Genomic DNA, 25,885 nt, shown 5'->3' on the forward strand with positions numbered 1-25,885 from the left:
GAGAACTTTGGAGAATATACTCTGCCCCTGTTACTGTGCAATATACTCCGGACACTGCATAGGCACTGCATATTACTTGCATAGTTACACGTAGTCACACAACAAGGGGCGTTAGTTGTTCGAGTCCTTCCAAGGTAACTATATTGTATGTACTCCGTACATACAATATAGTTACAATTCTTTTTGATAAAGAACGACAGACTCGACCACGGTTCGGCAATGTGACGTGGGGCTATTACCAAGGAACATATGTATATCTCTGAGTACGGCGTATCCATAATGGAATATATGTCTTAAACTCTCCACCACAATCTCGGAAAAGTATCTCCCAACAAGTCCCCGGCCTTCTCAATTGCGGAGAGTGAGATTATTATGAAGAGGCTGGTCGCATTCCCTTGCAACCATGCATAGTGGCGCACATGTCATCGGAACAGATAACGAGGGCTACATGGAAAATGTGGGGTGATACACTGAAAAAGTACAAAGTGAGCCTGAAGCCACCAAATCCTTCTATGTCTTTTTTTCTGTGGAACAACCTTGGAATTACAAAGTGGTATCGTACACTCCGTACTCCGTAACTATATTGGATCTGCGTAACGGGAGGTAATTATCGCCCGAAACCGGATACATACCCTGTCATTCTTTCCTTTTTTTTTGATTGCGATGATATCAACATATGGTGTAGCTCTTATCTAGTCGTCATCATCGTCCGAGCCACTACTCCACCCCGTCTCGTAGTACTCTCGAATCTCGCCTAGTCCATTTACCAAAGCCTCACGCTCATCGACCGAGACTAGACGTGCGGCACTTGCCGAGATAGTCTTGATGCTCTGAGCTGTCCGGGTCGAGGCGGTCAATGCGGTAAACACATTTACTCCAGTACCTGTCTCGGGGGTGGGGAACATGTCATGCGGGAAACTGTCAAGAATAGGCATGCGGAGTGGCGTGTGGAACCTATTAATGGTGTAGAATGTGAGTCGCCTGGCTGAGACATGGAAAGTTAGTGCGTAGAACAGGAAACCTACTTTTGCAACATCGACTCTGAGTTGTATCTCCTGATCTTGCGACGGTGCCCAATGTCCCTGTCCTCGGTGGACTCGCTGTCCCTTTGCGGTTCGTCTCCGCGGGTGACTTGGACTTGGTTGAAGACATGGGCGCCTTTTTTGTACTCCCCGTCATAGGCGAAGTCAATGTCAAATTCAATTTCGGCTTGCGTCGGCCCGTCTTCATTGGAGGCTTCCTTGGTTTGACCGTCATTGATTTTCATTTTATTAATGGAGGATTGTAATTCGAAGATGGTGTGCGTGCCATCTTCCCCAGCGAGAGAGGCCTCGAAATGCTGATATGGCCGCAATCGGGAAGGCAGCGTGACCGTCTCAATCGCTGAGACTATCAGGGCTGTTTTCTGCCATTCTGATTGGCGATCAACATGGATATAGCCGGGCAGCTTATGCGGAACGTCGATAATTGGAGAATAGAGCGATGCCAGTTGCGAGATCGAATGAAGTGACCTGGCCTTGTTCGTATCCTTCTTGAACTGGTGGTGCTTTATAAAGTTCGAAACTTAGCCAACCGGACTCGCGATTCTTCAAAATAGCACTGTATGACTCACCCGCTGTGTCTTGGTGCCGTCCTCAATAGCCCACACCCAAATACTTTTCTTTCCAAATCCATCTCTCAGTCGTTCCATATACTGGGCTGCGAATCCGCCCCAAGCATCATCAGATCCGGAGAACAGTTGCAGCGCCCGCAAGTGATCACATTCTTCAAGCAGAGGTCTCAGGTCACGGTCCAGCAGGTCATGCTCCTTATCAAGGTCTTTGAATAGTTCTTCCCCGACATTCCAATCCTCAAAGGGCATGTTCTGGGAGTTTAGGTCATATTCGTTTAGCTGGACAATAGACCTTGGATGATAGAACACTCGGTTGTAGTCTGACCAGTAGCGTACGGATTCCGAGGTCAGGCGAGGGGGTTGAGTGCCCAGATCCAAGCTTTTCTGATATTCACTTGGTTGAATTGGAGGTTGCTTTTGGACTATCTCTTGTCCATCCCTGCCAGACGTTAGTTTGAAAAACTTGTTCATCAATTTAACTTGCATACCATAATCCTTGACCTGCTGTGGAGTCTTCACTTAGCTCGTAAAGTGCATTGTACCGGCGCAATGTTCCAAATCCGCCCTTCAGATCATAGATTACTGTGCGTGGGGTGTAGGTTTCGGAGCCATCTACTCCAACACCCGGTCGGAAATGAACATCGTGATCAACATCTGACTGTTCTCCATCATAGGTAAAGTATGATTCCTAGATATATATCAGACTGAAGTTCATATGTGATCGTGGTTGACAGTACCTGCAGGTTCCAAAAATGTGTTGCTAGATAATTAGCCCGCTGACCAAGCTGAAGTGTAACGATTTCATGCATATTGATGGACACAATTGACACTTGCAGTGTAGCCCCTCGGTGAATTTTGATATCGACAATGCCCGCCAAAGACGCACAGACATAACCAAAACATGACGCTAGGCCGGATGTGGGGAGTACCGCACGTGAGTGACTAACCACATCCGGGAAGGTGCTGAAAAGTCACCAGGGCAACAGTCACATGATCCTTCCAAAGAGGGAAATAAACATGTTTCTGTGTGCGTCACCACTTTAACTCCACAACGGTGATTTTCCCTCGTGAATCTCGTTATTTCTGTGATGATTCTTTGACCCTGTGATCATCCTCGGCTGGATCCACTACTTGTCAAGCATCTGCGATGGAGTCCCCAACACGTCCCATCCTGAGCCCCTCGAAGGCGTTGAATCCGGTCTCACCGGAACGCATGAATCAACAAACCATCCCCCCCTCTCCCTCACTACCCTCTGATCTCCTCACATTACACCACAAGAGGACTAGAGGTGTTTCGGAAGTCCAAGCCAAAGTGGCATTTCTCAACGGCCTTTCTCGAGGAGGGAACACTGCCAACTCTGCATCGAACAATGCCGCTCTACAACGCGCTATGCTGGGCCGCGAGGAAGCCGAGTCCGCCCTAACCACCGCACAAGAAGATTTATCCGAAGCACAAACACGAGAACGCCGGATCAGTGAACGCCTGGAATCATTGTTGGAAGAGCTACATGGTACGAAAGAACGCCAGGCCCACGAACGATCAATTTTCGAAAAAGAAATCAGAAAAGCCCGCAAAGAAGCCTTTCGGGCTGGTTCAACCTTGGTAAAACTTCAAGAAGAATTGAAACACTCGAAATCAGACATCAGAGCCCTGAAGGAGGAGCTGGGAGCAGAACGCGAGGCAAAGGACAAGGCCAAGCAGGAGGCATTCGAACGCGCCTATGCTCTTGCTGGTCTTACAGAGGAACTCGAAGTCCTGAAAGAGAAATTCCGTGCCCTCGAAACAGACAACCACTCGAGCACCCTGGAAGTCCGCGCGCATGAGATTCGGAGAGAAAACTTCGGAAGACTGTCAATAGCAGAAGGCGATCTCGCGTTTTTGGCCACCCCGCGCAGAGCGAAACGAGCCGCTACAGGATCTGTCCTATCCCCAGCTCCGGCACGCGAAGAAGACCACGCAGAAGCCACTCCCCCCAAACGCCCACGTTTGTCGGATTGTGCACCAAAAGCGGAGAGTGAAAAAGTTACATCCGAGAAGGCTGCTGAACTAGACGAGGATATGTTGGAGGAGATTAGGGAAGAGCTAATCTTCGAGCGTCGTCGCAGAGTCGCAGCGGAAGATATGGTGCATTTCTTGAACATTGAGTGCCAGTTCGAACGCTGCTCTTGCAGGCTTGCAGAGAGCCAAGGTCGTCGCTACATTTACGATGCTGAGTACTATAACAAATTCCAAAAGCCTCAGATCGAGGCGGAAGCAAAAGCTCGTGCTGAACAAGCCAGCATTCAGAAAGCTAGTGTGCACCAAGTCCTTCCTCATCCAGCAAGCACTCCCGAGGCTAGCCCTCCCCCTCCTCCACCTCCCGTTCACCGATCACCTGTTCACCAGGCCACCACTCAGGTGAGATCTCCTCAACATAGCGTTCACCAGGAAGAAACAGAGTCAAGTCGTACTCCTTCAGCCGCGCCACCTGTTCCTGTGCACCAGCACACCGCGCCTACCATGAAGGCTGAACCTACGGATCTCCCCAAGATGCAGATGCCAGAGGAGCCCCTGGTTACATTTTCTCCAGTGACTGGCACATTCACGGCATTCCCATCTCCTCTCCGAGATAATGTCAGACCTCTGCGATTGGACTTCTTCGACAAACCCGATCGAGCCGAGCCTCGGCCAGATGTCCACGCAGGTCATGCCGATGCCTCTGCATCACCCGACTTAGGAATCGACTCGTTCACCCCCTCTGGGGAGCCTGCCCCGACCAGAATGCCCCGTCCCACCCCATCAGATGGTGCCGCCGAATGCCCGCGTGTACCACTGTCTGTGGAAGCAAGACCGTCGAGACGTGTCGAGAGAGAGCCCTATGGCTACCGCCAGCCCATTAACCCCCCGAAGAGAGCTCCTTCCCGACAAGAGCCACAGTCACAGCGCACTTCGCACCCTGGCGTTCCCGATACGCCTATCGACCGCGAACAAGCACTCGCACAGATCAGGGCGCGCCGAGGCCGCACCCATAGCAAGCAGCGATCAGTCAGTGCCAGTGAGCCCGGCCTCGCAGCTCGCGCCTCGGCGGGATCCAACCCGACTTCTGCTCGGGGACCTAGACGTGTTCCTAACCCCAGTCTTCGGGCTGATTCGAGGACCGAGAAAGAACTTGGCGAACGCCGAGATATGAGTGCTCCTGTTCGGATGTTCCGACGTTAATGAATGCCATGGGACGTATGTCTCATGATGCATATTTATGTCTTTCTTTTGCATAGTCTGCCGGTGCTTGTCCTTTCCTCTAATACCCCCGGCGCTGCATCGATTTGTGTTTATTTCATTTGCGTGACGATCGAAAGCAATATGCTCTGTTTTGTTTGTGTTTGGATCTTTTAGCTCCGATGTCATGAGCCTCAGTATACTATGGATTTAATTTCCCAACTGCATGTCCTTCTTTTGATCCACTGGCTTCAAGTGTCCGTCCCTCTTTTCACATTTCCTATGTCTCATTTTTCTTCTTTTTTACATAGATTTCGCTTGGGAGTGAACTTCATCTTATCATGGTCAGTCTGGAATCAAATGAACCATTAATCATCCACCGATATATCCATGAAAAGATGTAACTATATTGGCCTACAGTACATAATCTATGCCTAACAACAAACAAATACCTCCATGGAGATCTCAAAGATCTCAAAGATAGAACAGTCGCGGAGAGAACCAGCCTCTACAAAACCGAGATCCCACAACATCTAATCCTCGCACTATCAACCTTCGCGCCACGACCCCACCACAAGGAAACCAATTCCTCAACAAAGACTCGGTCCGTCACACTCCACACATCAAGCCCCATCTCCGCCATATCCGCCACCGTGATGGTGACAGTTTCATGCGCACCGGAATCCCGGTGACCAGCTCTCGACCCATGACTCGCAGACCCGCCCGCGCTCGACCGCTGCCGGAGTAAAGGGGAATTCCCCTCGTCGCCATGGATAGACTGCCGAGACATGGAGAGCGAAGCATCGATAATATCATCATCATCGTCGATATACGGCGCATCATTATAGGCGTCACCGTCGAAGTCGCTATCATAGCGCGCGATGGCGCCAGCCAACGTAACGAAGATCTGCGACGTCAGGCGGCGGAAGTACGCGACCAGCGCAACTTCGAGCGGCTCCTGGCCTTCCTGGAGGGGATTGCGGGGTGCGTCGGAGTGAGAGGGTGGGTTGTAGGGTGGGCGGGCGATATTCTCGATGCTTGCCAGAAGGCGGGAGTCTTGTTCTGCCTGCTGTTCTTCTTCTTCCTCTGAGAGGCCCTCGCGGTTCTCGCCGGCGGAGGCCCACCAGATGAAGGAGGTGTAGGCAAGGCGGGTCCAGGAGACTGGCTCGACGATCGGGCTGAAGGAGTAGGCTGAGTCTGTGTCTGAGGGGTCTTGTTCTGGGGATGTGGGGTGGTCGTTGGAGAATTGGCGGAGTCCGCGGCGGAGCATTGAGTAGCGGCGGGCGTCGCGCTGGGTTGCCTTTAGCTGGATTTGTTGGATTTGGTTGGGTTTGCCGCCTGTGTGATGGACTAGGGAGATTTTGGGGAAGGCTCGCTCGGCGGTTTGTTGTGAATATGGCGTGGGGAGGGTGATGAGGACGTCGAAGAGATCGGGTTTCATGGATAAGACAGTATCTGTGGAACAGGCGATCCAGCTTGGGTCTGTTTCAAGGTCTATTATGCTGCGCGACGGATCGAAGGAGGAGAGGTAGGGGATATCATGGATGCCGACGTTGAAGAGGGGACGGGGGCGTAGTGGTGGTATGCGATCGTCGGGGAGTAGCTGTAGGAGGGAGTTCGGCAATGAGGCTAAGAGAGATAGATCATATACTGGATCTGAATTAGCAGCAGCTCAATAACAATGCGCATTGGAGCATACCGTAGTTGCAAGATCTGTGTACAGGAGCCTCGCCCATGAAGAGGATCCGCTTGCGCAGCAAAGCTGCTCTATAGAGGGGGAAGATCAAAGGTCCGAAGCACTCCGTGAACTCTGGAAGCGATGAAGCGGGGTGGAAGGGTGTCAAGGCCGGCCTGAACGTTTCTAGTGGCATTGCATCGCTGAAGGCGCGGTTGCGACTCGAGTGATCTAGTCGGTCGCCGGGTCGGAAACGAAGACTAAGAGGCGAGTCGAGGGGGGAGTCAGGAATTGAAGAATCGGTCCCTCCTATTCTATACGTCTCCCAATAATCAGACAGAAACTGCGTATCCGACATGTTCTCGGCGTATTTCCTATCGAAGACCATTGTCAGTCGGGATCTCCCATCCTGAGTGCCTGGATATACGAACAACGCCAGTTCCTTGAGTCTTGGAGCGTGTCGCCAACTCTTCCCAAGTCTTCCGGTGCTGAGAGGCACCAGAACTCCGATCGCAAACATCTTCGCATTGCGCTCGGCCTCCGTGGCGGGGTGATTGAGGAACGCGCTGATACCGGCATACTGTTCATGAACGAAGTATCTGAAGGAGCGCGTCAGCAAAGATCAAATCCAAAGCTTTCAAAGACGTTCAAAAACATACACCAGGTCCTCAGTCACATTGTGTAACCCTGAGGGCAGTGATTTGTATTCAACAACCCCTTCCACCTCAACTGTTCACTCGGGAGTCAGTATCGCGCATCAGAGCAACTGCAGCCGCGGCTAGATAATTGGTTGCTCACCTCCCGGCACAGTTCGCTTCCACGAGACCACATATCTGTTGTCGCATAATGTCAGCGATAGTTCCTGAGCTTGAGAGCTGCGATGCCCAGGGGAAGGTGTAGAAATTACCCGGCCCTGATGTCGAAGCTGATGACGAACAAGGCGGCAATGGCTGGTGGCGACTCCATAGAGGAACGTGAGACGTCAATGCCCAAAGGCCCAGGAGATTCAGATACCATTCTCAAGGATAATCATGGGATGCGACGCCATTCAAGCAGTGTCGGGGAATCACGGTAAGTTGAGGGGTGAGCCTGGCAAAGGGGACCTTGGCTATTCGAAGTTAGCGCCTCAGGCAGCATCTCGGGATCTAGAAGTCATTGACTTCGGATAAACCGACCATTCACGGTCTTATGTGGAAATGTAACCCACAGCTGTGTCGTAAGCTGTGGTCTCGGCGTCGTTCGGGGATCGTCTGTATAGGTTGTTGTGGAATTCTAACTCCGGTTCTTCTTACTCAGATATATCCCCCGCTCAGCTATCTAGAGGACCAACGCCAACATCTACCAGGCATCATATCAAAGAAGGCAACTTTTTGGATTGCAAGGAAAATGCGTTTCTTTCATTTTCTCCTATTATGAGAGATGCCCAGAGGGGCGGGCTATTGATTATACTACTCCAATCTCGAGAAATGTGTCTACCATACCATATAGATGGCCTCCCTATCCCCCACGGGGCCCCACCATTACGCGTTATCTTCACGGAGACGCGCCAGTTTCTCCTGGTCAAAGATACCAGGACCCGTGAGTTCGTTCTTCAACGTTGAGATAGAAGGCACGAAGAAGTATTCTCCTCCTCTTTGGATAACCCAGCTCTCTAGCGGCATGCGGGCCTCGGTGGGATATTTGCCATCAGGAAGACCGATAGAGCGAGGCGGGTGATGGTCTAGTCTCTGGCCTACAAACGCATCAATGCCCGGACCATCACCACCGACGAAGTGAGTCTTGCGGTCAGGGAAGTGGTGATTGCTTGCCCAGCCTAGGAGAATCAATTGTTAGTGGGGGGCTCTTTGTCACACATGCATGAGTTCAAGTTTCGACTGCTTACGGGTAGTCAGGAAGTTGAATCCATTGCGGATATCGCTCTGGTAGCAGACGAACAGAAGCCCACGTTCCTTTTCCTCAGAGGACTTTCGGTCAGTCATTTCTTCAGCCGAGACTTCCTCGCCATACGGAATGCCACGACGGATAATAACAGCATGGTCGTGCTCCAAGTCAGCCCGTGGTCTCATTTTGCGGGTGTGTGCCGCAAAGGGGCACTTTTTGTGCTCCTCAACGGGGTGGTAATCGAAGTTGTTTGATGAGAAGAGTTTCTCGTCAGAGTCATCATGAGGAGACTCATCCACGGGGGTTCCTTGATATTGGTCAGCAAATCGTTGCGCGAACTTCAAAGATTCTAATTTGCGACGAACCGTTCTTCCATCTTCCCATCAAGTATGCAGCAAGCTTTTCGGCTGGCTTGGGGTGGTCTTGAGTAAAAGGGGCGTGCATAGCGTTTTCCTCCATGAACCTATAGACTTGATCAATACCAAATAGCAAACAATACAATAAGAAGAGGTCACCCACTCGTCAAATTCAGGAACAAGTTGTTGAAGGTCGCGGAAAACAAGGAAACTGCCATCTTTGGCCCATGCTGGTTGGCCCATAGGGTCGCCCTCATGTCCGCAAACAATCAATCTGCATTTCATCAGTCTGAGAGTCCTTCATTCAACAACGGCGAGCACATTTACCCTGACTTTGTGGCCTTGGGCTCCTTTCCCACGGGTTGCCTTTCATCCCAGCCCTCAATTACAGGCTGACTGATTCCATCCTTGAATCCGAAACTGAATATAAAGGTAAGTTTGGCCGGCAAAGACTCCTGAGGTTGATAAGTACTTACTGCTCTTTTCCCTTCATAGCGCCTGGGCGAACCTTTCCTTCTCTGACCAGTGTGAACTCTATAGAAGGGTTCTGGCTGAGTACATATGTATCTGGGTTGAGAGGTACTCCCTCCTCGGCCAGGAAATGTTGCTTCACCTCGCTGACCGTGGTATCCAAATCACGCTTCAGGCTTGCGGTCACCATAATCACACCATCAATGAGTCTCTCATTATCATCGGTGGGCTTGTATTCCTTTCGAAGCTCCTGGGGGTTATCCCACCCCTCGCCGACAAGATCCGCATACATGCCCTTTTCGAACAATCCACCACGGAGTTGTTGCTTCCGGAAGACTGTTGATAGTTGCCTGTCTTTTTTGACGAAAGTCTGATCATTGGAATTCACAAATGCTCCAAGCTATGAGTGGTGGCTTATCAGTATTTGTTCAATCTCAGTGACAACAGTTGGATTGATAACTTACTGCTTCAAGACCGGTCGAGGTAAAGGCAATGTTGATTCCCGGTAAACCTTGAAGCTTAGCTGATTTTTTTGCCAGTTCGGCCTCCTTCTTTGCCCGCTTGATGGTCTCACCCATCTCACAGGCATCTTGCCCGGTGGTAATCTTGGGAATAAATGTCTTCAGTCGGTTCTTGAAATCAACTTGGTTTCGAACGCGAAAAAAGAGAAAGCTTTGAAACCTTTTTGGGAGACCCGGCCTGATGAAGGTAAGTATTTTGAAAGACCATGCCGATATGAATACTCGGTAGCATGGAAAACTCACCAAACATCTCCTTGGATATTTGCCTTGATGGCTGATGTGAGACTCATGATGGAAGGTCGGACTCCTCAAGAGTATACGATCTGATGTCAATGAAGACTACGAACGAACAAGGGTTGACTTGAGGGGACAGGATTTATATGAGAAAGACGGTGGGTACGCCATCTTCTGACGCAGCAAGAATTCTATTTTTCTAACAAAAAAGCAAAGGAAGGAGGCGGGTCTGTGATTGAACCGTAGCATTCAGTTACTGGATCAGATCGTCCATTAGATAGGCATATTCGACACCGGTGTTATTACCGAGGGAGTTCTAATAGTAGTGATCGATCATAGCCACATTCAGCTATACGAGCATCTCCGGGGGAGAGGGGAAGGGCATACGCCTAGAGATGCGAACTCACTGCCCCACAGGTCATTGCTCGAATGTATGTATTCCTAATTCACAGATGATTATAGGGTTTCGTTTCCTCGATGCTAGAGATCAACATGGCCCACTTCCCAGTTACATTTGAGTGTGGGTCCCTCCAAGCAAATGAGATGGCATATTTTAGAATATCACGAACATCACGGTTCCTGGGGGCTTGTGCGGAGTACTCCGTGCTCCATACATATAACACATTGACTGCAGTAGTGGAGATTGCAGAATATCCATATCCGGCAATGTAGGATGTACATCGTTCAGATCTCTAGGCTTCAGCCGTGATCCACCTAGCTGAATTCGAATACCGTTCATGTCGACCGAAAATTTTAGTCAATCAAAAGATATGCTACAAGTCATGACTGTCGATTTTTCGGGTATGAATGTAACATGATAACTATGTAGGGCGCTGCTGACCCAACAGCTTGAAAATGGAAAATCATGAAGTTAAAGGAATGTGGGGATAGCTTTCAGCTTTCCACTTGACAAATTGTGGACTCATATTGTAATAGCTCGAGGAACGACATATGCAGCTTACATCTGCAAGAAGCTAGTGCATAGGCCGGTGTAATACCCAGAGAGACTCAGCTGAACTAAACTTCCACCTTTGATGTCACGAGAAGTCCTCGGGAGCTGATTCGCTGAAGATTAGTCTCAGCGGAAGCGGGCCGGGCTCCACCGGAATTGCCGCTAGCACGAACTTTCTCCGGAGACAACATTGACGTTCCTCTCTCATGATCGACATGCAGTAAAATTACACTCGATCAGAGCCAATTGGTCAATCAGAGCCATGACGACAAGTTCTGGGTGCAACCTTGGAAGCTCCACCTATAATATGCAAGCTAGGAATAACCTCACACCTGGGAACAGCTGAACTTGTACCTATCCAGTTCGGGGTGGGCTTGCATGCCGTGTCTTCTGCAGGATGCGCCGATCTTTGACTCTGCCCGAGCATCGCCGATCGGGTCTAATTTTTGGGGATTTTCTTCACCGATCTAAGAAGGAGTGCCCACTCACGCCGTACTACGCAAGGTGGACCTAGACAATCATTGATGTCTATCTCTCATGCTGATCTTCAGCAATGCCGAGATAGACACTTGACTGGTGGCAAGCAGCCCCACATTTCCTCTATGAGATCGGGCTTATTGTCATAGTTTGCGTAATATTGGCATAGGTCACTCCGTGCTGAAAATCACTTAGATCCTGAATGACAGCATGGATCCAGCCCTGGCGGAGTATTCCGAGTACTGCACTTATATGTACCCTTGATCACGTCAAGATTTCTTTTTGCACAGATGAAGTGAGCCTTACTTTCCTCTTCTCCTTGACATTCTCTTCACACTCCGATAAATTTCGCCCAATATGAAACTTCAGTGGGCCGGGCTCCTCTTCGGGGCTTCCATTGGGGGAGTCAATGGCATGGCCGAATACATGCACGAAGCTATGAGAGGAGAGCGTGTCTCTGGCTATGGAAAACCCGACAACCCCTCCTGGGTACCGCAGTTCAAAGATGAATCTCCTCCGTATCAAGGCCACCGAATCTCCCGTCAAGACTGGACCGTGATATGTAGCAGCTCTGCTAGCGGCTACCCATGCAAACATGCGATCGATGGCAAGAACGGTACCTCCTGGCACAGTGACCCCTCCGAAAAGGGACATACTTTCGTTGTTGATCTCGGTGCATGGTACCAAGTGGGCGCCGTCGTTGTCCTTCCTCCAATTGATACGGACACGGAAGGCCTCATTACCCAGCACAAGATATGGGTCAGCGAAGATCACGAGAGCTGGACGGGGCCTGTTGCGTATGGAATGTGGCCCAACACAAACAGACAGCGAATGTCTGCGTTTGAACCATCATCTACCCGATACTTGAGAATCACGACCGATGCCGACAAGGAAAACCCCTGGGTCGGTATCGCTGAACTGAACATCTATGGAACTCTGTACACCATTCCTCGTGACCCTGCGCTGGGTGTCTGGGGACCAACTCTTGATTTCCCTATTGTGCCTGTCGCCGGTGCTCAGGAGGGATCTGGCATGCTTGCCCTTTGGTCGTCATGGGCCGATGACCAGTTCCACTCTACGCCGGGAGGTAAAACTGTTATGACTCGGTGGAACCCGTTGACCGGCGAGGTCTCTAAGCGCACTGTCAGCAACACCCACCACGATATGTTCTGCCCCGGCATTTCTTATGACGGCACTGGCATGATGGTCGTGACTGGTGGCAACGATGCCTCCGAGACTAGTCTCTATGATTCTGCCAAAGATGAATGGGTCCGCGCAACCGAAATGAAACTCCGTCGTGGATACCAGGCGTCTACAACCCTCTCCGATGGGCGTGTCTTCGTCATTGGCGGTTCGTGGGCTGGAGGTTCCAACGTTGACAAGGATGGCGAAGTTTACGACCCTGCTACCCGAAACTGGACTATGCTCCCTGAAGCCAAAGTCAGCAAGATGTTGACTGGGGATATGGAAGGTCCATGGCGAGCGGACAACCATGGCTGGCTCTTCGGCTGGAAGAATCTGAGTATCTTCCAAGCCGGGCCTAGCAAACAGATGAATTGGTACTCCGCTCACGATAATGGTAGTGTGAAGGCGGCAGGGGATCGTATGGATGATGATGATTCTATGTCCGGTAACGCAATCATGTTCGATGCCGTGAAGGGAAAGATTCTCACTCTCGGTGGCTCTCCGGACTATGATAAATCGTGGTCCACCAACGCCGCCCACATTATCACGATCGGTGAACCGGGTGAGGAGCCAAAGGTTGAACCAGCTGGAAACGGCACTATGCACTACGAGCGTGTGTTCCACACTACGGTCGTTCTCCCCGATGGAAAAGTCGCCATCTTTGGCGGTCAGCAGTACGGCGTTGCATTTAATGAGGAACGTGTCCAATTTATTCCGGAAATCTATGACCCTGAAACCAACACTTTCACAAAGTTACAGCAGAACAATGTTGTGAGAGTGTATCATACCGTGTCAATCCTCCTTCCAGATGCTCGAGTGTTGAATGCAGGTGGTGGGCTCTGTGGCAATTGCTCAGCCAACCACTATGATGGTCAGATCTTTACTCCTCCCTACCTCCTTTCTCCTTCAGGTCAGCCCCGGCCGCGTCCTGAGATCCTCTCGGGCCTGCCAGATCATACCTTGGTGGGCAGTACCTTGCGTTTCAAAACCTCCGGTCGTATCTCCACAGCTTCCCTGATCCGTCTGGGAACCGCCACCCATACTGTCAACACTGATCAACGCCGCATTCCACTTGATGTTACTGCTACATCATTTTTCAGGAATACCTGGAAAACTACCCTGCCAGAAGATTCGGGTATTTTAATTCCTGGATACTGGATGTTGTTTGTTCTGGACCGGCATGGTGTGCCTAGCATCGGCAAGATCATGATGATTGGCTTGGATGACACGAAGACCATCCAGCCTGCGCAGGATCCGCTAAGCGTGATGGAGGAACAGAACAGTAAGCATCAATCACTCCGAACTTTTTGAAATCTTGGAGACTAACACTGATTTTACAGACATTGGGACATTCATGAGGATCGAGTTGCTGAGAAGAAAGTGGTTTTGAGGCAAGCTGGCATTTTTGAAGAGTCCGAAGGTTGACATAGCGTCAGCATTAGTTGCAGTAATTATAGTGCATAGCAGCTTCGTATACCTATAAGAGTTGAATTTGAAAAGTCACCTTGAATACTACTGCTTTACATAGAGAGGAAGTAGTAGGATGCCAGTCTACCAATATATTGATATTGCCCTTCGTACCGCTGCGCTGTCCTCGACTGTCGCATACAGATAAGGATACTAGTCCATAGACATCTACCAAACGTGGCGAAGGAATTAGAACACGTAAATGCTATGTAGGGAACCTCTATTATAATCCTAACCAATAATATTCATACTCCTTGTAAGAAGCGCGATTGCCATAGAGTATAGCTCAAAAAGTCCAAGGGTATCCACCTTACATATGAAAATCGTCTCAAGTTGAGTTTATACTAATTATGTCGGGATAATGGAGCTATCCTTTCCCCTTGTAACGATATATAGCATCAAAATGGGTATATCAAAGATGCTGCCTGGTCTTGACTGGATCAGAAGGGATACTATCACCATCCCCAGGCCTTCGATCCTCATAAGATATCGTCACCTCGTTGACTTGATAGATACCAGTCGAATGAGGACGTGGATGAGGCAGAATATGTCTCGTGTCTGTGTCTTCTCCGTGCTCTTCATTCCTCCCACTGCTCCCAGACTCATCGTCAAGATCTTTGCCATGCACGGTAGTCGTTGTCACTGTATCCATAGCAAAGGTCGGTTGTTTTACGCTGCGTCCGGCGCTGCTTTTTCCGTAGGGAGGAAGGTCGGTGTAGTTTGAGGCGTCGTTGGATGAGATGTCGCCGCAAATGGAGCGCCAGAGAGGGCGAAGGGCTGGAATGCTGACACAAAGGATGGTGGTGGAAAGTTCAGACATGGTCCATATCACCGAGTCGGTTGTCGCATCTATTCTGTGATTAGCTTGTTTTCGCCGCTAACAGACAATGGATTCCGAAACTCACAGAGATAGTCGGATGATTGTGTTAGAGCGTTGAGACCTGTTGTTCGGATTATACCGCAAATTCCGGCGCTGTGAATATGTGTTAGTATGATAAAATGGAAAGGCAATGGATCAGTAGCCGAAGAACTAACAAAATACCCAGACTCAACGAGAAACAAATCGTGTATTTCTCCTTTTTCTTCATGTTCAAATTCCACAAGGCCAACCATGGGAAGAGAGCGAGAACAAAGTCAAGGACGGCGGACCATGCTAGAAATATGTTAGAACAACTCAAGTGTAGGTTATGCTTGGAAAGAGAAGAAAGCATACCGCACATGATTGTGGCCATGACCGCGAGATTCAAAGAACAGCCTTTACTCGGAATTCGCGGGTCCCAGATCGACTCCACTGGTGTACATTGTGCGAACACAGTAACAGCCAGGATAATGCTAAGAACCATGATACTGACGATCCAAAACCAGAGGAAGAGTTTGTGCCTAGGATTAATCAGTCAAGGTCCTCGAACTTCCAGTTTAAGGAACGTACCATTTTTTGACGACAATCCGCATGAGGAACGCAGCGACAGCGCACTTGCTCAAACCCATGCTAATTGCTATAATACTTTGCCCAGCCAAGAGCAGTAACATTCCGTGGGTAGTCTGATCGACAGAAAGTTCGCCTGAATGCACACCCATGCCATAATGCGCCGCTGCTGTACAGAGGGCTGTAAAGGCAACCATCAAAATCTACAAGCCGACATGACAAGTTAGCAAATCAGTGCAAGAGCTATGGATGTCTCAGAAGAGCTCATACCCAAGAAGCGAGAAGCAGTAGATCATCCCAACCAGTATTGCGGCGGATCACAGTCCGTGTGTAGACTCGCAGTGCAAGCACAAGCATACACAAAGTAGTTTCAAACCAAAGTACTCCAACCAACGTTGGACCCTTACCACGGAGAGCAGGCATGTTGGATGTGGAGTCAAGATTCAGGAAGCAGACACAATGACATCCATCATTACTCTGTTAAATATAATCGAGCCACCAGAGGGAAATAGTAACCAGAATAATAGGGGCCCGGCTAATGATCTCTAATTATGATCTATTGTGATTGCGATGATCGTAATCCACTTCCAGCTAGGCCTAACGGCTGACCATACTTCGTACCTTTGAAGCTTTAAAGGTCTGAAACTAAAAAGAAAAGAATTAAAAATTCGTCACGGACAATAACAAGGAAATCGTTTCCAGTGGTATGGTACGATGGATTAGTTAAGATAACCATACTGGCGGGAATAGCTCGCTCGATTTTATTCTTCAGCTTGAATAGATGATTCTTTTCAGCTCTGGGTGTCTCTATTTCTGCCTTTTTGCCCTGTAGTTCTATGCAATTCGACGTCTTCATTCCTACACATCTCTCTCAACGTTTATCCTCGTCACATTTTGGATTGCTGCAATGCAATAAAAACATTTCAAATTCTTTTTGAATATCGTTCCGGAGCCCATCCGCACTAGTGACAGGGGGCGAGTTGAACGATATATCACACAATACCTTTGTGGATGTCAAGTGGATATGTACGATAATTTGTAGGGTTGCAATTGGTTCGGCCCTAGCGGAAAAGAAGCATCGTGCTTCTCCTAGTCTGGTGGTGGTCATAGCCCATCCACGAGGCGACCTTTCCCGCGTTTTAGGTGTATGTGCAAGCCAGATCATGCACTGAAATAGAGTGGGTCAGGGCATCGCATTCGCATACAAGTCTTCTTATCGGGAAGATTCCGAGTGATTTGCGGTTTGATTAACAGTTGACAGCTGGGTGCCGTGGGTAACTTTCTTGACATCTACCTAGTAAGGAAAGGAACGCTGTTGCCATATGAATAACGGCATGTCAAACGAAAATTTAAATTAAAGTGGAGGGTCAATTAACGAATCATCTATAACTCAGCCGTCTTCGTAAGTTGTAGGTGGTTCCAGTTGACGGGGTCTTATGCGGGTATCCACTATACCTCCGTGAAGTCTCAGATTTGGGGAGGTCAGTTGGAGTACTCCGTTTGTTTAACGGAGTACTCCATACATATCATATACAATCGAATTAGCGTATTCATTTGATATACAACATAAGTTGAAGACCCTCCTTTGCTGCTCGTGACCTGCCTGAGATTGTAGGTGTACCTTCCTAATTGGGTTCCGCTTCTTGGCAACTGCTCGGGCCTACCGCTTTCCCCACCGCCTTATACTGTACGGAGTAATAGGTCGGACAACAGGTGCCCGCACTTTATATGTAAGCCGCTAGCGAAAATATCTACTCCGGAGTTAGTTCTCCCTTAAGTGCTCCACCAACTATTCCTTCAGAACAGGAATCGCCACGAGTAGACGAGGATTACGACACAACAAGCTTTAGAAGTTAGTATGAGCCATTTTTATACTCAAAATTCAGGCTTAAAGCTTAATCAGAGTGGCAGAATACATGGGCAAAGGGAAGGAGAGTTATAATTTGGAAGGCACCCCCGAGGTCCGTATCTCGTATTGTAATTTATTTCAATGGGCGTAATAAACACATTTTATTAGTTTTAACAATAAAAGTCAATCACTTCCGCCGGCTCTGATTGGTCCAAAAATCATTATGAATCCTGGCTGAGCGTCCACGTCTGGGTCGGTACGGGGTGGATCGGCAGGGCCATGCCGCCTTGGGCAAGCCGCGACCCGTCCGAAAGGTTGAGCTCCACTTCTTCGTATAGGTCTCAGAATATCCCGTAAAAGAAAAAAGTACGTGATAGCGGGATTGGCTGAGATTAGAGAAGACGTGGCAAATGATGATATCGAATTAAATTTGTATAGCTATATCAGCAATAGAAAGTTGAACTATGCGAACGGAAAGCAATATAATCCACGTATATACACCTCAATTGATGCATCAGTCCTGGATGTGACCATTTTCTGCTTAGACTGTGCCGTTCGAGCTAGTGTCCTCAACATCAAGTGCATCCTGAAGCTCCATCTCGACGTGGTCGCCGAACTTAGCATTGATCTCCTCGAGACTCAGTCCCATGGTCTGCAGGGGAAAAAAGGTTAGATTGGAGTATAACGGTGCAGGGACGGAAATCATAACATACCTCGGGGAAATAAAACATGATGGCAATAGTGCTTGCGACGGTAACAGCAACAAACACCATATAGAACTTCCATCCGATATTGTTGAGAGCCAGTGTGACAGGCGCGCTGTATGCGACAGCATTACCGAAGAAACTGACCAATGCAATGGTTGCTCCCTCGCTGCGCAGGTGGGTCGGCCAAATTTCGGAACCATAGACGTATGCGGTACATTCAATGGTGGAGGTGAAGAAGGCACCGAAGATGAAATAAATAGCGACGGCGCCGTTGATTCCAGGTGTGTAGGTTGTGTGGAGGTAGTACTTCTCGAGAGCGGCCATGACACTGATAATAGCGGCAGAGCCAAATCCACCGATGACTGTGAATGTGGTTAGTATAAGCAGCTCAACGGCAAAGGAATCCAAAACTCACCCAACAACTTGACTCGTCCAATCTTGTCTAGGAGGAAGATATTGATTCCGCAACCAATCACCGCACACACAGTCCAAACAATTCCAAGTCCAAGTTGCATGGTGGTACCAAAGCCCAGTGCACCCATGAGGGTAGGAATCAAATTGGCGATGGCAGTGATGCCGGTTCCCTGGCCCATGGTCCACAACAGGATGGCGCAGAGAGCGCGCTTGCGGTGAGACGCTGTGCGGATAATGTAGAGATATCCGCTTGGAGTATTCTTCTCTGCAACGACCTGGGCCTTGATCTGGACCGCCTCAGCATGAGCAAAAGTACCTCTAGGGTCCCGCTTGGTACGATGCAGATACTCCAAGACCTTCTTAGCCTCTTCATCACGTCCCTGTTGCATGAGCCAGCGAGGAGATTCAGGGATGAAGCAAAGTGTCGCCATGTAGATAACACCCACAGCAGTCAGAACGATGAAGATAAACCGCCACTGCATCTGAGTGTTGACGAAGCTGAAGGCCAGCGCGCAAATAGCGGCCAGGATATACGCCGTCACTGTTCCCACACCGTGCAGACCGACCAGCATTCCACGTGTGTGCGGGGGCGAGATCTCACTCATGTACACGGGCGTATTCGAGAATACCATACCCGCACCGACGCCGCAGATGACACGCACGACGATAAACATGGTGGCACTGACCGAACCGGCCTGCAAAGCACCCGTGATAATGACGATCAGGGCGGCAACGGCGTTGGCAATTCGGCGGCCGAACTTGTTAGACACGGGTGCCTGCAGAATAGCACCGACTAGGGCGCCTCCGAGGAAACTAGCAAGATATTTTTAGCTAAAGATGCGTTTGCCTGCAGTGAAGGTTGAACATACCCTCCAAGCATACCATCTTGTACAGATGTTGCATTAGACCCCGACAAGAACTTGGCGATGAAGGTTGGTTGGGCGAGGGATCCAGCAAGAGCGTTGGCCGCGAAGCCGTATAGGAATCCTCCTAAACATGCAGTGCAAGCAACCTATTGAGTCAGACAAGGATTAAAGTAACTAAGGAGAGCTAGTCAAGTACCAAGATATTGACGAGACTGGTCTCGTGTCTATTTCCATCCTTGACACTTTGCGTGCGTGCGACAGGTGCACTCTTCTCAGGGTCATGAGTTGAACTTTGAGTATCGCTCATTTTGACTGTTGGAGTGAGACTGGCAACAGGAAAGGACGATGCAAAAAGAGAAGCCGACAAAGTGAACTAAGAGAGGGACTCAAGAGACTTTCAGTACCCCGGGAACTCCCCCTATTCAAGTCTTAGCAAGTGTTATTGTGGCTGGCACACTCCATTCGCAAGTGTTTTGCTTAATCTTCGGCATATGTACTTGAGGAAAAGCGGGTCCTGGCCGACTTGTTCCGGAACTTGGCTGGACCTAGCCCTAGGTACTTTGGATAGAAGGGATACCAGTGGCTGGTATAGACGGTAATTATTGCCAGGGTTAAGACGATCCTTCCACGTGGGTTTCACTACATAGCATTGCGTACAACATACGATTATCAAAGTTGCTTGCGTCCCACCATCACGAGGAATGTACTCCGCACGGAGTACACCGTACATAGCCTGAGTTTGAGGGCGGAGTTAATTGTTACTATCCACCGTGAGATCGGCATCTAGATCTGCTAAGATAGGAACAGGGCGGCAGAAGAAAATGCGTTTGCTGCGTATGTGGATTAAATGCCGTACTCCGTGCATGAATCGTACTTAGTGGTTTTTAATTGCATTGGTCTTAAAGAAGAGTCATGTAGGACGATCAGCGTCAGCTATGGCTTGACGGTCTCGAACTAACCCGCGCTAACTTGACATTGGCGTTTTTAGCAAAGTCGGGGCGTTCGGAAAGTGGGGGGGGGCATTCCATGGTCTGGCTTTTTGGCTTATTTTTGCTTTTTTCGTTTTCATGTCGAAACGATTACAGGGATGTCTGATTCGCCAGTGGATAGAGTTCATGGAATGTACCCACTCAACGTTGTTAGCACATTAACGGTCCTCCCAAGGAGGGGCAGATGTTAGTCTGTGCAGACGGGCCAATTTACGATTAGATGAGGCCGAATGGTCCCAGATCAGGGGCACAATGCCGAGCAACAAATGCAATAGATTATCAAACATAAAATCCGACCTGGCCACACTAAACCGAAACAAAGCCATTGTTTTGCCCCCTATTCTTCACATACCCATATCCTATTGTCAAGCCGATCATCTGCACAATGGATGTCCCGGAAGCGCCTATCTTTCCCCTCCTTGAAGGCAAGGTTGCCATCATCACAGGAGGCGCCCAAGGCATGGGCAAGGCTACCGCGTCTGTGTTCCTCCGGGCAGGGGCCAAGGTAGTCATTGCCGATCTGAAGGAAGAGCAAGGAGCTCAGGTTGCAGAAGAGCTTTCCTCTCTGGGAGAAGTCCGTTTTGTGAAGACCGACATCTCCAAGTCAGAGGATGTACAAAACCTCATTAAGGAGACCGTCAGCGCATTCGGCAAATTGGACGTGGCGATCAACAACGCAGCCATGACTCCCGATCAGACTCCCCTGATCGGTTTCGACGAGTCATATTGGCGCAGATTGGTTGATATCAATTTGACCGGTACCGCGCTGTGCTGTAAATATCAGATGCAGCAAATGGAAAAGCAGGGCACAAAGGGCTCGATTGTCAATATTGCTTCAATCAATGCCTATTCACCGCAGCCAAATATGCCAGCATACACGGCAACTAAGCATGCACTCCTGGGCTTGACCAAGCATGCAGCGACTGAAGGTGGCCCGAAGGGTATCCGAGTTAACGCCATTGCGCCTGGAGCGATCTTCGTATGTTTTCCCCACCTTTAATCCAGGGAGGTTCTAACAATAGCAGAGTGATATGTCGGCCGCAGCGTTGGAGATTATGGGCACCACCCATGATGAGTTTGCGCCCAAGGTTAGCAGCTTGAACAGATTCGGACAGGCCCATGAGGTAGCGCAGGGGTCGCTTTGGCTTGCATCTGACTGTTCGTCGTACGTAAACGGAATTTGTATTCCCATTGATGGAGGATTCCTGGCCAAATGGTAGTTGGTTTTTCATGCGCTATGTTGTACATATTATCTTGTGTGTGGATGAACCTGCAGCTCTTCGCCTAAGGGTGGGGTCAACCCCCTGTGACGCTAATTATATTCTCCTCTTATTTCAACGTGAACTCTCTTGGTCAAAATGATCCCGGAAGTCTTAGACAAGATGGAAACGCACGAGAGATGGTTAGGTCGATACGGGAGCTTAGTTCAAGGCAATGACAAACATTCCATCTACTTTTGTTAGTCCAGTTACATGGTTGATAGTGGATAACGCTATTGGTCTCCCATCTTGCGGTCTTGCATTAGGCAACGAGACGACTCGAACTACTCTCCGAAATGCTAGAGATGAAGACATTTCGTTCATGCGAAACACGTTCAGTTAGATGGAACAAATCACACGTGTTCTTTTGCTTGAACAAGGTCGAGGCTCATTTGGACCGTATGTTTCCTTGTTCAACCGATTGCAACAACGTAAGATGCCGGACTGTTTGTCTACTCGGCCGTGTCTAGGCCATCACACCACGATCAACATTCAGAGTCCTAGAGGAAAGATGTCATTCATTCCAGAGGAAAACCGAGAGATGCAGTTTACCGAGGCGGTGATTGTAAATGCATTGAGAATGCTCAACTACAAAGAAGCCATATTGAAACCTATCAATCGACACTGCTTGACGAATAAGCCAGATACTATTTGGAACTGTTCATCACGATAATTTAGAGACGAAATGACAAAGCTTCTGTTGCAGCACACTGCAACTGGGCAAATCATTTGTAATCGAGACATATGTTGTAACTGTTCAAGAAAACCAAGATTTCCAGATCAAGTTCATAATGGCCGATAGACGCATTGCCCAATGGACGCTGTATTGAAGATATCCCGTGCCAGAACTGAGTCCGCGAGTTGTGACTTGCGACTTTGAAATCTACAGTGCATTTGAGCTTTTCTCAATTAGATAACAGGAAGATATGCTGTTGACTTTACGTTTATGGTAGACTGCTGTATTCCAAGGTTCACCGACCTGGGAACCTTGGAACCTTCCTTGTATCGGCCCACGCGGATGCCTCCCTATGTTGTACGCAAATTTCAACTCCTGGTGTTATCTCTTTGATACGAGACGTTGAAAGCTAAATTTGACCCACAACTGTCAGTTGAAGTTGAAGTTCAAAATTAGATACTCGATAAGAAGTTGATACTGTGTTAGTAGATTCTTTCTGCTGACATCTAGATATATAAATCAATTCAAATTTAAAGTCCATTGAAACCGTTTGAACGAATATAATAAGAAATTCAATGCCTTGCTCGCGACAGCATATTGATGCTCTAGACTCCAGGGTTTCCAGCCAATTGTGGATATATCTTCCTTTTAGTTTCAATTTCGTGGATCCGCAGCTGCGCTTCCTTTTTGACTAGCTAGTTCAGCGCACATACAACGGCACGGTTTATGCGCTAGTATCCACATATCAGGCGACTTTTATACATAAAGTATATACTCCGTATACCTGCCGACTATTGGAGTCAAATTTATGGGTGACTACAAAATGAGGTTGTGGGGCGAGGGCGATAAACGGGTCATAGAACGGTTTCATATGTAGCAATATATCGTACTCCGCACTCCGTACTTTGTTCACATCTTCGTATTAAGTGGAAATAACCTATCATATATTGAGCTTGTGGACAAGCCAATGATATGGCTGACCAGTTTCATTAATACTGAGCCATTTTTCATAAATAGACGTGTCCAGGTTGTCTTCATCCCGAGCCAAGTCCGTGATCTTTGCTCAGTTATATCACCGTCAACATGGGTAGTATTCAAGGCCCATTCCCTCGCATATACGAGGGCAAACTCGCTCTCGTAACAGGATCCGCACGTAGTAAGTCCGAAAGAGACTCATTTGGCATCCAATACTCATCATCTTCCAGGCATTGGAGCTGCTATAGTCGAGAACCTGGCCAGCAAGGGCTGCAATGTGATCATCAACTATGCGACCGAGGGCTCCGACGAGTCCGCAGCAGTACTCGCCACCAAACTCCAAAAGGAATACTCAGTGCGCGCTCTGCCCATTCGAGCAGACATTACCTCGCGGGAGGAATGCGCACGAATTGTATCCAGCGCAAAAGAACATTTCACCAACTCGGAAACAGGATCTTTCCAAATCGACATCATCGTTCACAACGCCGCGGTGTTATACCTTGGCCCATTGGAATCGGTCAAAGAATCCGAATTCCGTCGAATCTATGAAGTGAATGTTCTTGGGCCACTTTTACTTACCGGTGCCTGCAAGGAGTATCTTCCCACCGATCGCTCGGGGCGTATTGTGATGCTATCGAGTATTGCATCGAAGACGGGGACGGAGAACACTTCGCTTTACTCGGGCACCAAGGGCGCCATTGAGGCCATGACACGTGTGTGGTGTCGTGAGCTGGCCGAGAGAGCCACCGTCAACTCAATCAACCCTGGTCCGGTCATGACGGATATGTATATGTCTGCACCTGATGAGGTCAAGGAGGGGCTTGCGCATTGGAATCCTCTCACGCCGTTGGTGGCTGTTCGGGATACTGATAGCCCGGAGGTGCAGGAGTTGGGTAGGAAGTTTGGAGGAAGAGCGGCGTATGCGGAGGAGATTGCTGGGTTGATTGCCACGATCTGTAATCCGGAGTTTGGGTGGTGTACTGGAAGTGTCATTTCTGCAAATGGAGGGTTGTCCTTTAGTACCTAAGTATAGTTAATTTTGCTAATATGAACTCTGTGACTTTTTAGGCCTTCAAGTTAGAAGGTAGTTGGCTTATTCTGTATCCAAACACTGCAGCCCTGGAGGTGGGCGAATATAATGTCTCAGGCACCAATTACTGCCTGAGGTTTGAAGAAATCGGTGCCTGAGGCAAAAATTCACCCGAGGACGGTGCTCAAAGAGAAACACAAGATGCAAGCATTTCAAGCTTGTTCTTTATTCTTGCTCGATCAATTTGACTTCTGATGATCTTCTCTTCTCAATTTGAGCCTTTATTTGTCGGTGAAATTAAGCTTGTTATTGGCCAAACTCAAATCCACCTCTTCGCAAAAAAAAGCCAAGCAAACATTCCTCGACGTCTCATTTTCCATTCGACTTTTCTACACTTTCCTATATAAGTGTCTTCGGACATCGGGATATAACAGTCTAGATCAGGGTCAACACCCCGAGGGGTACTGCAAAAATGCCCAGTCCTCCATCTCATCCATATTACCCCTTGGATGCCGATGTTGTGGGTTATCAGCCCAACCAGACCCCGGTGATGGAGCTTCTCGTCTCTGCTGGTGGGGCCTGTACTGTCCTTCTTGGTGTGACTTTCGCATTGGCCAGATATGTGAAACCCACACTGCGCGTGGCGGATCGAATCGCCATCCTGTGGTTTGTGCTCTGTAAGGCGCCAAGATAAATATCAGCTTGGAGGTTGAACACTGACAATGGGGATCTATAGCTGGAACTCTGCACTGCTTCTTCGAGGGTTATTTTATGATCCATCATGCCCACATGGCTTCTGCCCAAGATCTCTTTGGGCAACTATGGAAAGAATACGCTCTGTCGGATTCCCGGTATATGACTTCGGACACATTGGTGTTATGTATGGAGACCATGACCGTGGTGAGTCCCACAGCTATATACAACGCCGACGCTAGGATTCACCGCTGATTCCCACCAAGCTCCTGTGGGGACCACTGTGCTTTGTTGTTGCATACTTGACCGTAATCGGCCATTCCCTGCGCCACCCCATCCAGGTAATTGTGTGCATGAGCCATCTGTACGGCGACATGCTATATTATGCGACCAGTTTGTTTGACGAGTATGTCCACGGGCGACCATATTCCCGACCGGAGCCGTATTATTTTTGGCTATATTACTTCCTCATGAACTTCATCTGGATTGTGGTCCCAGCGTGTATGCCCTACAGTCCCCGGGATGTCTGTTATAGGCTGACTTGGTTAATAGACTATCTCTACCAAAGTATCTCCACAATCTCGGCCGCACTTAAACGCCAGTCGGAAAAGGACAAGACTAACTAGGTAAGACTTCTTTCGTCATAACTGGTATAGTGGCGGGTCGTAGTGGAGCATTGGGCTAGAATTGTGTTGGCACGAAGTACTCAGAGAATTTGGTGTTGAGCTTGAGGAGATACAAGGGTTCGAGGGGGGAAATTGGTCAATGTATAGTACCTAGGATCATATGATAGCCTTATACCCATGATTAATCGAGGCTGTCTCCTATGAATCTATTCATGTTTCGAGCTTGAACAGGTTTAATAGATATCTCCAACCACACTAAGTGCCCTATGACGCTGATGTACAAGGGGCGCCACCCGACGCGCAACCGGCGTTATTAACCAATATTAGCTGCCCTATCTCCCTAGAAGA

The 25,885-nt window shown here is 48.9% G+C and overlaps 10 protein-coding genes across 10 annotated transcripts; 5 read left to right on the forward strand and 5 right to left on the reverse strand.

Annotated features, from left to right (window-relative positions):
* Positions 1-692: 692 nt before the first annotated feature.
* Positions 693-2,421, reverse strand: LCP9604111_3901 (misato family protein; the record flags this gene model as incomplete). Its single annotated transcript, XM_039071541.1, has 5 exons — positions 693-954; positions 1,026-1,546; positions 1,613-2,051; positions 2,101-2,300; positions 2,350-2,421. The coding sequence occupies 5 exons, from the start codon at positions 2,419-2,421 to the stop codon at positions 693-695; spliced, it is 1,494 nt and encodes a 497-aa protein (XP_038929985.1).
* A 338-nt stretch (positions 2,422-2,759) lies between these two features.
* On the forward strand, positions 2,760-4,811 carry LCP9604111_3902 (uncharacterized protein; the record flags this gene model as incomplete). The annotated part of the gene is made up of 1 exon (XM_039071542.1): positions 2,760-4,811. The coding sequence occupies one exon, from the start codon at positions 2,760-2,762 to the stop codon at positions 4,809-4,811; it is 2,052 nt and encodes a 683-aa protein (XP_038929986.1).
* Positions 4,812-5,316: 505 nt separating this feature from the next.
* On the reverse strand, positions 5,317-7,500 carry LCP9604111_3903 (uncharacterized protein; the record flags this gene model as incomplete). The annotated part of the gene is made up of 6 exons (XM_039071543.1): positions 5,317-6,458; positions 6,508-6,857; positions 6,915-7,082; positions 7,143-7,212; positions 7,282-7,316; positions 7,391-7,500. The coding sequence occupies 6 exons, from the start codon at positions 7,498-7,500 to the stop codon at positions 5,317-5,319; spliced, it is 1,875 nt and encodes a 624-aa protein (XP_038929987.1).
* A 503-nt stretch (positions 7,501-8,003) lies between these two features.
* LCP9604111_3904 (Dyp-type peroxidase) lies at positions 8,004-10,002 on the reverse strand (the record flags this gene model as incomplete). Its single annotated transcript, XM_039071544.1, has 8 exons — positions 8,004-8,296; positions 8,366-8,671; positions 8,730-8,827; positions 8,884-8,994; positions 9,048-9,140; positions 9,197-9,591; positions 9,656-9,890; positions 9,956-10,002. The coding sequence occupies 8 exons, from the start codon at positions 10,000-10,002 to the stop codon at positions 8,004-8,006; spliced, it is 1,578 nt and encodes a 525-aa protein (XP_038929988.1).
* Positions 10,003-11,732: 1,730 nt separating this feature from the next.
* Positions 11,733-13,950, forward strand: LCP9604111_3905 (putative galactose oxidase; the record flags this gene model as incomplete). The annotated part of the gene is made up of 2 exons (XM_039071545.1): positions 11,733-13,842; positions 13,901-13,950. 2 exons carry the CDS (start codon positions 11,733-11,735, stop codon positions 13,948-13,950), a joined length of 2,160 nt encoding a protein of 719 aa, XP_038929989.1.
* A 489-nt stretch (positions 13,951-14,439) lies between these two features.
* Positions 14,440-15,876, reverse strand: LCP9604111_3906 (uncharacterized protein; the record flags this gene model as incomplete). The annotated part of the gene is made up of 6 exons (XM_039071546.1): positions 14,440-14,876; positions 14,933-15,000; positions 15,063-15,180; positions 15,241-15,407; positions 15,457-15,656; positions 15,724-15,876. 6 exons carry the CDS (start codon positions 15,874-15,876, stop codon positions 14,440-14,442), a joined length of 1,143 nt encoding a protein of 380 aa, XP_038929990.1.
* A 1,967-nt stretch (positions 15,877-17,843) lies between these two features.
* LCP9604111_3907 (uncharacterized protein) lies at positions 17,844-19,596 on the reverse strand (the record flags this gene model as incomplete). Its single annotated transcript, XM_039071547.1, has 5 exons — positions 17,844-17,954; positions 18,016-18,371; positions 18,425-19,236; positions 19,293-19,435; positions 19,486-19,596. The coding sequence occupies 5 exons, from the start codon at positions 19,594-19,596 to the stop codon at positions 17,844-17,846; spliced, it is 1,533 nt and encodes a 510-aa protein (XP_038929991.1).
* Positions 19,597-20,663: 1,067 nt separating this feature from the next.
* Positions 20,664-21,498, forward strand: LCP9604111_3908 (SDR family NAD(P)-dependent oxidoreductase; the record flags this gene model as incomplete). Its single annotated transcript, XM_039071548.1, has 2 exons — positions 20,664-21,257; positions 21,304-21,498. The coding sequence occupies 2 exons, from the start codon at positions 20,664-20,666 to the stop codon at positions 21,496-21,498; spliced, it is 789 nt and encodes a 262-aa protein (XP_038929992.1).
* Positions 21,499-23,296: 1,798 nt separating this feature from the next.
* LCP9604111_3909 (SDR family NAD(P)-dependent oxidoreductase) lies at positions 23,297-24,215 on the forward strand (the record flags this gene model as incomplete). The annotated part of the gene is made up of 2 exons (XM_039071549.1): positions 23,297-23,369; positions 23,419-24,215. The coding sequence occupies 2 exons, from the start codon at positions 23,297-23,299 to the stop codon at positions 24,213-24,215; spliced, it is 870 nt and encodes a 289-aa protein (XP_038929993.1).
* A 475-nt stretch (positions 24,216-24,690) lies between these two features.
* LCP9604111_3910 (EXPERA domain-containing protein) lies at positions 24,691-25,537 on the forward strand (the record flags this gene model as incomplete). The annotated part of the gene is made up of 4 exons (XM_039071551.1): positions 24,691-24,895; positions 24,955-25,118; positions 25,178-25,412; positions 25,464-25,537. The coding sequence occupies 4 exons, from the start codon at positions 24,691-24,693 to the stop codon at positions 25,535-25,537; spliced, it is 678 nt and encodes a 225-aa protein (XP_038929994.1).
* Between the last annotated feature and the right edge of the window lie 348 nt (positions 25,538-25,885).

Source organism: Penicillium roqueforti, assembly GCF_015533775.1.
Source record: "Penicillium roqueforti strain LCP96 04111 chromosome Unknown scaffold_07, whole genome shotgun sequence".
NCBI lineage: Eukaryota > Fungi > Ascomycota > Eurotiomycetes > Eurotiales > Aspergillaceae > Penicillium > Penicillium roqueforti.